The sequence below is a fragment of the Bombina bombina genome, unplaced genomic scaffold, assembly GCF_027579735.1.
Source record: "Bombina bombina isolate aBomBom1 unplaced genomic scaffold, aBomBom1.pri scaffold_534, whole genome shotgun sequence".
In the NCBI taxonomy this organism is placed as follows: domain Eukaryota; kingdom Metazoa; phylum Chordata; class Amphibia; order Anura; family Bombinatoridae; genus Bombina; species Bombina bombina.
In genome coordinates this window covers 215,548-227,529 of record NW_026513107.1, presented here as the reverse complement: position 1 = coordinate 227,529, position 11,982 = coordinate 215,548, and the positions used below count along the sequence as shown (strand labels likewise).

At 36.7% G+C, this 11,982-nt stretch overlaps 1 protein-coding gene across 1 annotated transcript in view; it reads right to left on the bottom strand.

Moving 5' to 3' along the window:
* Positions 1-229: 229 nt before the first annotated feature.
* LOC128644711 (IQ calmodulin-binding motif-containing protein 1) overlaps positions 230-11,982 on the bottom strand; it is a gene marked incomplete at its 5' end in the record, with an annotated part of 195,417 nt that continues 183,664 nt past the window's right edge. Inside the window, 2 exons of the mRNA XM_053697227.1 lie at positions 230-779; positions 2,721-2,877. Of these exons, the coding sequence (XP_053553202.1) occupies positions 547-779; positions 2,721-2,877 (390 nt within the window). The remainder of the gene's footprint in view (positions 780-2,720; positions 2,878-11,982) is intronic.

Below are 11,982 nucleotides of genomic sequence, written 5' to 3'. Positions count from 1 at the left end.
ACCACCAATACACATATTTTTCTTGCAAAATCTCGGACGTGGTTCAAAAGAACACAGTTCGAGAAACACTGCAATAGACCAGTAGTTCCCAAAGTGGTTGGTAGTGGGATTACAGAAATAAATCATTTGGGTTTCATGTCCCTTTAATATGTTTAAAGGACCACTCACTGCAGTAGAATTACATAATTAACAAGTACATAATAAAAAAACAATGCAATAACACCTACTCTGAATTTCAAATAAGCAGTAGATTTTATTGTGACAAATTCATTTTTTCTCCCATTTTCCAGTCCCCTGTATCATGTGGCAGACATCAGCCAATCACAGACCAGTATACGTTTACCCTGTGAGCTTGTGCACATGCTCAGTAGGATCTTGTTCCCCAGAAAGTGAATCTAAAAAGACTGTGCACAATATCATGGAAGTAAATTGAAGTGTGTCTTAAAACTGCTGCTCTTTCTGAATCATAAAAGTTTATTTTGACTTGAGTTTCTCTTTAAGTGATATGCATTAGTTCATTGTTCTTCAGCCTTGAGTCACTGTCTGCTAGGAATGTTTACTACCAGCAATAAATAGAACACCATGCTCTAAATCTGGAATATCAGACAAAAGAACATCATCTTCCTCTATAAATTCGTCACTAAGTTTCTTCCACCAGGGCCAGCGGCTGCGTTTCAGCATCGTACTGTGGGATTCTTTGGCTTTGAGTGCAATAGGAACAGACCGACTGTTAAACATCTCAAGATCCTTTTCTGTGACCTTTGTTAAACTCGGAGCTCCTTTAAAAAGAAACACAGATTAAAATCCTGACGTATGTTCAAGGTGGATAAATACCAAAAAGAAGATGACTGTACAAATTGATTATTACTACAGATTCTAAAAGGGATATGAAAGCCCACGATTTTATTTTGTGATTGAGAAAGAGCATACAATAAAAAAAAAGTTTCCAATTTACGTCTACTATCACATTTGCTTAGTACCCACTGTATTCTTTGTTGAAAAGCTACCTAGTTAGTTGCCTGGAGCACTACATGGCAGGAAGTAGTGCTACCATCTAGTGCTCTTGCAAAACTGCTGCCATACAGTGGTCCAGACGTGCGCTCTCCTGATCTTATGTCCCTGTTTTTTTAACAAAAGTTAAACGAATTTGAAAATAGAAGTAAACTAGAAAGTTGTTTAAAATTGCATGTTCTGTCTGAATCATTAAAGAAAAATGTTATGTTTTTTATGTCCCTTTAAGATGCACTTATTAAGGTGACTAGCAACTATATACATCATAAATATATAATACCTGTTAAGTATTTTTTTTCTTTCAAAGTCTTGTGATAACATTGATAAATGAAAATAAAACATATTGGAGGAGAATCTGTAAGACCTGCCTTCCAAATTATGCTTAGAAGAATAAAAAAAACAGAGGGCCAGATTAGGAGTGGTACGCTAACAGTTACGCACAAACGATATCAGGTTTATCGTGGCTGTTTGCATGCATTGTAAGGAGCGCAATTGTGATTTACGATAGAATGATTACCGCAACCTCAATGCTCTGGTCAACTGTTTCTCTAAACAAAGAGACACAAAACACATAAAAAATACATTTTAAAAAGTACAGTTACACTCATAATAACACTATATAATAAAAAATATTGCACAAAAAAGTTATAAGGGCTCAAAGATATGAAGATATGAGGTCTCTGAGTTAAAGACAGGCAAAGGGCTTTAACTCAGAGATACATATATACGTATATATATATATATATATACATACATACATATGTCTTAATATGTGTGTATATATACTGTATATATATATATATGTGTGTGTGTGTGTGTGTGTATATATATATGTATTTACAGACATATACACATATAAACACAAATACATATGTACACACACACACATATATATATATATGTCCAAGAGCTAAGAGTTGGACTATTGTAGTCAGCTGTTATGAAGGTGATCTACAAACAGCTGGGCTCATAGGCTTACATGCAAGGGGTTCAAGGGGATAACAAAGGAGGAGAGGAACTGGAGTTAGGAAAGGTTAGTGTAGGTTGTATGCATTTCTATATTGTAAGTTCACAGGGGAATAAGGCCCTCATTTTTCTCTTGTATTTGTTTGATACATTTTGTCCTTTGTCTTAAACATTTTGTATCATCATTGTACTTTTATCTTTGTGCCCATGGACAGCGCTGCAGAATTTGTTGGCACTTTATAGATAAAGAATAATAATAATAATTATTATAATAATAAAAATGCATCCCTGAACAGTAGAGTCATCACTGTAAAATTGGTGATTGTCTGCAAAAGACTTAAGGGTACTAAATCAGCTATTTCATTTGCAGAATTTGCTTTTTGGTCTTTGAAGGGAGTGTGGGACAAGTATATATTTTACACAACAGCAAGAGGAGTTATTGCCCCTTTAAAACAAATCTGAACAAGGAGGGGAGGCTTCCAAGCAATGTGAGACCAGGACCAGGACCAGATTTCACTTACTTTGTGTACAAGGGCCCTAATTTACATTGACAGGCTGAATACTGTAACCATCTAGTATTGGCATATTAGATGTAGCATTATGGACTAACCTCCTTAAAACAAATATATTTAGTAAAATTATTATTATATATATATTTATTACATATTATTATAAAACAGTTTTCCTATATAAAGTCATATTTTTTATTATTATTTATACATAAAGCAGTTTTAGTACTGTACCCAGAATCATATTTATATCAGTGTTAATCTTTGCCGTTAGTGCTTCTCTGCGTTGTTCTGCTCTGTGTTCCTGTTTTCTCTTCAACAGATACTCTCCCAGCTTCTCCTGGGCTTGTAAATGTAGCTCTTTGCTTTGCTCCACGGACATCTGCTGGGCCTACAGAAGAAGGTGTAACTTTCATAACCTCACTTTATCCAGTCATTATTTGAAATACACTTCTTAATCTCTGTTAAAACTTTGTAAATCTATTAAATTAATTACATCAGAAAAAAAGTATTATAAGCAGATTATGACTATTGTGCCATTGGAAAAAACACAACTGTTCCTTGCAGACTTATTTGCTTCTAAAAACTAGCAATAGGAAAAAACATAATTTATTCCACTAGCACTTACTCTTGGGAATTGCATCACCTGGCCATCAGGAGACGGCAAAGACACCCCACACCAGAGCTCAAGTATCCCTCCTACTTCTCATTCCCTCCCAGTAGTGAGTATAGGAAGAAGAAAAAAAAAATAGGATTCTGTAACCCTGTCAAATGATCTATAGAACCCAAGGGTCCTGAACAGACCAAGCATGGTTCCCAAAAAAGGCTTAGTCTGCCCTGTACCGGAGAAGAATCCGGATCGGGGGCCACAAATTGATGCAGATTTGGACTCAGCGACAAGCTTCTTGTTCTGCTTGGGCTTTCTCCATACTGGATTTGGTCTCCATGTAGACTTGGGGGGGGGTTCAGTCTTCTGGGAGGAAGATGAAAGCTGGTTCCTGTTCTAGCGAAAGGAACGAAAATGAGCACCAAACTTTCCCTTGGGTCTAGATTTCTTATCCTAAGGCAAGGCAGCAACCTTGCCCCCTGTCACAGTAGAAATGATTGAGTCTAAACCCACACCGAGTAGACTTAAAAGCTAATGACAATAGTCTGGATTTAGAAACCATGTCAGTTGACCAAGATTTTAACCAAAGAGCTCTACATGACAAAACTGCAAGTGCCTTTTTTTATTATTTTGCATTATTGCAAATGATCTGGATTATAGCATCAGAGATAAAGAAATTTGCTGTCTTTCAAAAATGAATCCTATCCTGAAATAAAGGGGATTCCACCAAGATAAGATCTGACAAAGAATCACACTAAAAAACTTCAGTTCCAGCTACTGCAGCAATGCTTACAGCGGGTTGAAACAATAACCCCCCCCCCCCTATAACAGAGCTTTCCTAGGGTAATCTTCTAATTTTTGTCTATTGGATCCTTGAATGAGGTACGGTCCTCAAGAGGAATAGTAGTCCTCTTGGCTAAAGTAGAAATAGCACTGGCAACCATAGGAATAGTCCCCAACAATTCCAAGCTTCCTTCAGGAACAGGGAAAAGCATCTTGAAGGTCAGTGATGGAGTAAAATGAACTCCAGGCTTATCCCACTCCTTAGAAATAATTTCTGACACTAATGAAGGGATAGGAATAGAATCTGGGACCTTAGATTTAGGTCTTAAAATAAGGTCTAGTCTCTGTACCATTTTTTCTTCAACTACTTGAGGTTCCTGAACCCCTATAGTCTTGAAAACCTCCTTAAGTAAGGATCCATCTTTAACTGAAAAGTAACTTCCTCTGGTTCCTTCTCAGATTCAGCGAAAGACCCCTCTGATAAGATTTCACCCTCAAAACTACAAGAGGAATTCACAGCTTTCAATGAAGGTTCAGTAGTAGTATAACTCTTTGAAGAGGACCCTGAGAAAATGTGTTTAGATTTGCGCTTACTGTCAGGCAAAATCTGGGGCAAAATAAGTCACTCCACCCTGTGTGAGGTATACAGGTGGGTGAACCACAGAAGATCTAGGACTAGTGCTCTGAGAATGAGACTGTAGAGAAGAAGCTAAACAGGAAATGCAAAGTTGTGCTGGAGGACAGCTAGTGATCAAATTACACATTAGACACTTGTTAATAGGTATATCAACATCTGAGGGACTACCCTTAGTGATGCTCATATCAGTGGCTGCAGTCTCAGTCTGCTCCATGTGTGCTAAGTTAATGCACCCCCCAGAAATGGGTTAATAATATACGGAATCCGTCACTTAATAAATAGGCTCCCTGTAAGGAATAGTATGTATTACCTGCCGTAATACCTGACCAGCTAATGTTTCCAAAAATTATACATAATTTTGTCCATAAATAAATATTTATTTACGGAGAATCAAGTAATACAAATATAAAATGTCAATATGACACCTGTGCTCCGGTATGAAGGACCTCCTGGCACCTCTGGTAATTGATGTGTAAGCAAATCCTGTAAGACTGAGCATCCTGCATCTGGCTGCACAGAAAAGAAAAAGAGGGTGGGGCATGGGAAACTAGTTAACTGTTTCCCAGCCCCTGGAGAATAAGTGCTGGTATCCTCTCAAACTTGCCGTTTGTCACTGCCTTCCCTCCGGAATGACTTGAGTGTGACCAGAGCGCTGAGGTACTGCAGGCAAGCGAGTTCATGGTTATTTAAAGAGGTATCATCTCAAGCTAACCCCGGTCCAAAATTTCGGTAAATCAGTACCCCACAAACACACCACCTACCATGCAGGTGTACTCAGAGAACACATGGGGAATAAATAAAGTCAGAAACACTCACACTGAAAAAACCCTTGTGCACAAACCTATAATGTGTGCACAAATAAACCACACTAAAGCCATCAGGCTGGTAAGGGGTATGACCTGTAAGATCAAAACATTAGATGACATTTCAACCAATGTCTGCAGTGGCCCTTAGGGAACAGGTACTTACCCACCCTGCAGACCTCCTCACTACTCCTCAATACATACTGCAGTGATCATTTGTCCTTAGCTGTAACTAACAGTGCAGGACCTTGATGGCGAAGTACACACTAAGGCCCTGTAACCTGTGCTCTGCTTGTGACTAATATTCTGAAGAAGAGATTTACACAGTACAAGCCTCACTCCCCAGTATCCCTTTCTTCTAGGAACTAGAGAAATAATAAGAAAAACAAATCTAACTTATAAACACCTTTGTCCTTGCCCTCTCCTTGACAAGACAAGGAACTACTGGGAGGGAAGGCACAGTAGGAGGGATAATTAAGCTCTAATGTGGGATGTTTTTGCCTCCTCCTGGTGGCCAGGTGATGTAATTCCCAAGGGTAAATGTCTTGTAGACTCTCACAACCATTAGAAAGAATGAGCCTCACATAATAAAAAAAATATTAATTTAGTACATGAAACAATGGAGCTTGTGGAACTAGCACTGTAGTGCTTTCAAATTTAAACAAGTAGATAGTTGTGTTTTCATAACGTTTTCCTGTCTATATAATGTATTCCCTTCATATACTTAAATAAAACACACACATTATTGTCAGGGTACCTGTGAAATAACATTGAATAAACTACAAATGTATCACAGAATCTGGTATTTCATTTTGGCTATTAACTAACTGATAGAAATTGAAATTGGTCTCCCTATGACCCATGCCCCTTCCTTTTCTTTCATGATTAAGGTAGAGAATATAACTTTAAACAACATTCCAATTTACTTCTATTACCTAATTTGCTTTATTCTTTAGATATACTTTAATGAAGAAATAACAATGCACACAGTGAAACAATCGCAGGAGGCATCTATGTGCAGCTACCAATCAGCAGCAACTAAGCATATCTAGATATGCTTTTCAGCAAAGAATATCAAGAGAATGTAGCAAAATAGATAATAGAAGTAAATTAAAAAGTTGTTTATAATTGTATGCTCTTTCTAAATCATGAAAAAAAAAATTTGGGTTTCATGTCCCTTTAAGACAAGCTAGGTACAAAAAGGAAAACATTTGGTTCAATTAGTGAAGATAGAAAATAAACATTTAGCCTTTGAAGCTCATAGCTCCACATGAAGGATAAACATTGGGCCTGATAATTACCCGAGCCTGGGAGCATCCTGGGGTGTTTGCTTATCTGACTTAAGTAGAGAATTCAGTCTCAAACAGAAATTCTGAGAATATAGTAATTAGCACAGGCCTGTTAATTGCCCCTGAACCTCAGATACACAAATAATCTGAACTCAAGTACCCTACAGATATATGGGAATGCTGTGACTTAATCTTCATATAAGATTATATTAACAACATGTATATATATATATATATATATATATATATATATATATATATATATATATATATATATATATATATATATATATATACACATACATACATGTATTGATCTGAAACTTACTGTATTGGATAGATGTCTACTGTATTGAAGGGCTGCATTGGTGAATTTGAAATGTGTTAGAGTATCAGAATAATAACATCTGTTTATTTTTATTTTTTAGACATGTAATAACAAGATGTCCTATGAATATTGGTCATAAAACAAATACATGCACTCAAAAATTCTTAGAAACATGAAATATATTCACATTAAGATACAATATAATGCCAGGATGTTGAATGCAATGATTCTGTGAAGAGCCAAATAATTTACAGCATAATTGCTTACTAGTATGATACTGGAAGTATACTCATGTTTGGTCTCTATAGATACATGCTGGGTTATATGGAATGGGGCATATATGCTGACCAGATAGGTTTATTAATGCAAGAAATTATAGTATATTAAATAAACATTTTAGGTGAGATATTTAAACTGCAGCAATAATTGATGGTGAGACTGCATTTCTGGTTATCTGCTACCACCAATAGTTCAGAAATGGTATGACAGCCAAACGAATTGACTATTAGAACATATGCCATTCCAAATAACCAATCAATGCTCAGCTCCATTAAGGGTGGATCAGGGACAAGCATCAGTAAGGGCCTATCAAAATCTTGTGGGAATTATTAAAGAAAAGGAGGAGGGGCTATATCTTTGATAAGCACCCACACACACAGTAGAAAAAGGACAGACAGACTCAAAGAAGCATTTTTTTTTTTAGAGGAAAATACATAGGCTTTGGGCCAAGTATATTCTCTGCCATTTTGGGACACTTTCTTGAAAAGGAAGATTAACAATTTTGAGACCTGTACCTCTGCACATTGTGGATAAAAGTACCAGTTCCTAAAGATAGGAGAGATAAGAGGCGCCTAATGGTGTAATATCGTTGGACAATGCAGATATAGACTATATGATAGTCAAATATACTCACAGAGCCTAGATGCACATTCAGTGCAATAATGAACGGACCAAGGTTTCAGAGCCACTCGGCTGACTCAATCACTGGCAACAGCTTACACAGGAACAACTCCCCGATATTGTAAGGTCCCAAGATGATTCCAGTATCCACAGGAATAAAGCAAGGTTGAATAAAATGTGTTCAAATTTGATTAAAATCACTGTTAAAAAGCAGGAAACATAGCAATGCGTTTCTCAGCGCTTACGCTGTTTCATCAGGCTATAAATCCTTCTTAGATGACCCACAAGAAATTCTGGAGACTGAATAATCATTTGGTTATGTGGTAACGTATGGCAATGACTATAATTTAATATTTTAAAGCAAATACATTCGTTATTGCTACAATAATTAAAGCTGGTAATTTTAAAAGGGCACTTCGCATTTTATGCTTATATCCAAAGTCCTGTGTAGTCTTAGCTAGTCATATAAATTGGCTGTTGCATTAATAATATATACAATTTCTGATGTTTCTAATTGAAGTTATATAGAATCATTTGTGGGCTCAATAACTTAATTATACTTGTCTGAAAGTTACCTTAAATCTATTGAAACCCAGTAAGATTTGTGGGAGGTATCTTGGTATATTGTTTATCTAAACACTGTGAAGTTAGCGGTCCATATTCTGTGATTTTATTGTGGTATTTTAATGCGATTCATTGTGAGCAAGGTTAATTTTAAAGGTATATATTTTTTATGATCTGCTGTATAGAATATTGTAACAGCATAAATGTTGTATATTTTGATTCATAATCTGGTGTGATATCCCTTTAAATCTGAACCTGCATAAGCACTTCCTTCCTATTTAAGGAAGTGCTTACCCCTCAATCAGGGCCTGAAAATTGAAGCTGTTAACCAGATCTCCTTGCTCCTCTGTGGAGCTACTACCACTTTTTGTTATTGTTGCTTTAACCTTCAGGTCTTATACTGCGCCTTCGATACCCACTGGGTATCTACTGTTACCTCTATTCTGACCGGGATCATTTTCTGGATTCATCCGCCAACCGGAACTTCTTTCACCACGCCGAAGTCGCGCTCACACCAAACAGACGCCGAACCTAAGAGCTGCAACTTACCTCTCAACCTTTTTTACTAAAAGGCATAACCGCTCTCCACGCTTCATACCACCGCAACTGTTAAGATAAGTACCGCTCTCCACGCTACAATTTATTCTCGCATAAAGGTTAATCCTTAAACATCATTGTTTGTTATAGGACATATCAAATACCTATATTGTGTTTCACATCTGACTCAGTATATTGCGGTTTGGGATTCAAGCTAGTATGTCTGGACTGTGTATATATTTTATTGCGTGAAAGTGTGAGTGCGTGAAGGAACTACCTCTACCTTACTAAGCAGTCTATTCATTTGCTTTGCTTGATCTACTTTAATCAGCATTAACTGTTGCATTATACTTAAACACAACTGACTTGCTCTGAACTTTAATTTCAGTTACTTATACTCATTCCTGATTTATATATATATTCCTATCTTAGTGAAGTTTCATATTACTCAATCAATTACAAAATTAATGTCTCACCTTAAATAAGTAAGTTTAATAAATCATTTTCTCTTGCTTATTTTAAGAAAAGAGCAACAAAACCTTTATTTTTCATATTCTAATTTTGGTTATCACAGAATTTTCAGGCCTATAAGGTTATAACCTGTAATATATAGGATGGATCCTAGTGAAATAAAAAATGAATTCACCAATATTCATCAAAAATTTGAATATTTAGCCAGGGCCTTAACTGAGGTACAATCAGAAAATAAAGCACTTAAAACTTTAGTAAAAGAATGTTTACCAGCAAAGAGCTCAGAAGTCCCTGAACCTCACATTAACTATCCACAACCCTTTTCTGGTAAACGAAGTGAATATAGAGACTTTAAAAATGCTTGCAAATTACTTTTTTCACTAAGGCCTAAAACTTATCACTCTGAGAGAATCAAGGTTTGTACCACCATCTCATTCCTCCAGGGGGAGCCTCGCTCATGGGCTAATAGATACTTTGAGAATAACCATCCAATTTTGGATTCCCTGGAAGAGTTTTTTTTAGCCATGACATCCCTATATGAGGACTCTCACTCCCAGATGACGGCAGAAAAGAAATTGAGATCCCTAAAACAGGGTAAGAGGAATATAGAAGACTATATTACCGAATTCCAAATGTGGATAGATGATTCCAAATGGAATGAAATTAGTTTGAAGAACCAGTTCAGACTGGGTCTTTCAGAATTGTTAAAAGATGAGTTGTCCCGTTTGGAGATGCCCGAAACCCTGAACGGACTGATGAAATTAAGCACTACCCTGGATCGGCGAATACGTGAAAGGAAGGCTGAGAGAGCTACCTATGACGTACCACCTAGACGTCCGTATCTTTACACACCCAACCAGGAAAAGGGTACTTCTAATCAAACCCCAATGGAGATTGGAGCCATAAAAGGACCTTTAACACCTGAAGAAAAGGCCAGACGCAGATCTGAGAATCTTTTCTTATATTGTGGGCAAAAAGAACACTCCGTTAATAATTGCTCAATTCTTCAAAAGCAGAAGAAGGGTAAGATTCATTCAAAACATAATATTTTATACTTCACTCAAAACCCTCAACTGACTCTTAACCTTTCTTTACAGTGGGATCGGAAAAACATACAGTCTAATGCATTGATCGATTCTGGGGCAGCCGGAAATTATATCGATATTTCTTTTGTTGATTTAAATAAAATACCTATTGTTTGCAAGGCACAACCAGTCTCTGTTAAACTCATTGATGGCTCCCTCATACAACATGGTCCCATTACCCATCAAACGATACCTTTACTAGTGACAACTGACGATGGACATACTGAATATCTTTCTTTTGACTTAATTTCCATCCACATGCATACACTTATTTTTGGCTTTACATGGTTAAAAAAACATAACCCCAGCATTGACTGGTCCACTCCACAGATAACATTAGCATCACCATTCTGTTTAAAAACTTGTTTTCCATATCAGTTAATCTCTGCTATTGAATCCGAACTACCAGAAATTTATCAGGATCTGGCAGAGGTGTTTGATCTAAAAGAGGCAGAAAACCTCCCCCCTCATAGGGAGTTTGATTGCCCAATAGATTTGATACCTGGCTCTCAAATACCTCACGGAAAAATATACCCACTTTCACAAGAGGAACTTACTTACTTAGGTTCCTATTTAGACGACAATCTTCGAAAAGGTTTTATATCCCATTCAACATCTCCAGCTGCTGCTGGAATGTTCTTAGTACGTAATAAGGACGGAACAATAAGACCTATTATTGATTATAGAGCTTTAAATGAAATTACTGTTAAAAACAGGTATCCTCTACCCCTCATACCCGAATTATTAGAACGTTTAAACGATGCTACAATCTATTCAAAACTTGATCTTAAGGGGGCTTACAATCTTGTCCGTATGAAAGAAGGTCATGAGTGGAAAACCGCCTTTAGAACCCGTTATGGGCTTTTTCAATACAATGTAATGCCCTTCGGCTTAAGCAATGCTCCTGCAACCTTCCAGCATTTTATTAATTAAATATTCCACGACCTTATGGACATCTGTGTTATAATTTACTTAGATGATATTTTAATATACTCCAAATCACCCTCTGATCACGAATAGCATGTAAGATGGGTACTCACCCGTCTCAAGGAGCACAAATTATATGCTAAATTAGAAAAATGTGTATTCCATGTCTCTAAGATAAAATTTTTAGGTTATATAATAACTCCTAACCATGTACAAATGGATCCTGACAAAGTGTCCGCCATTAAAGATTGGCCTGCTCCCACTACTGTAAAAGCGCTACAACGCTTTATAGGTTTCGCTAATTTTTATCGAAAGTTTATTAAAAACTTTTCTTCAATAGTTAGACCACTGACACAACTGACTAGTGTTAATCAAAGATTTAAATGGTCTCAAAAAGCTCAAGAAACCTTCGAAAAACTTAAAGAGTTATTTTCTACAGCCCCAATCTTATCACTACCCAACTTTGATCTCCAATTCCAACTTGAAGTAGATGCCTCTAATACTGGCATAGGAGCAGTACTCTCCCAACAACAAGTTGAGAATTGGGAAATTCACCCCATTGCGT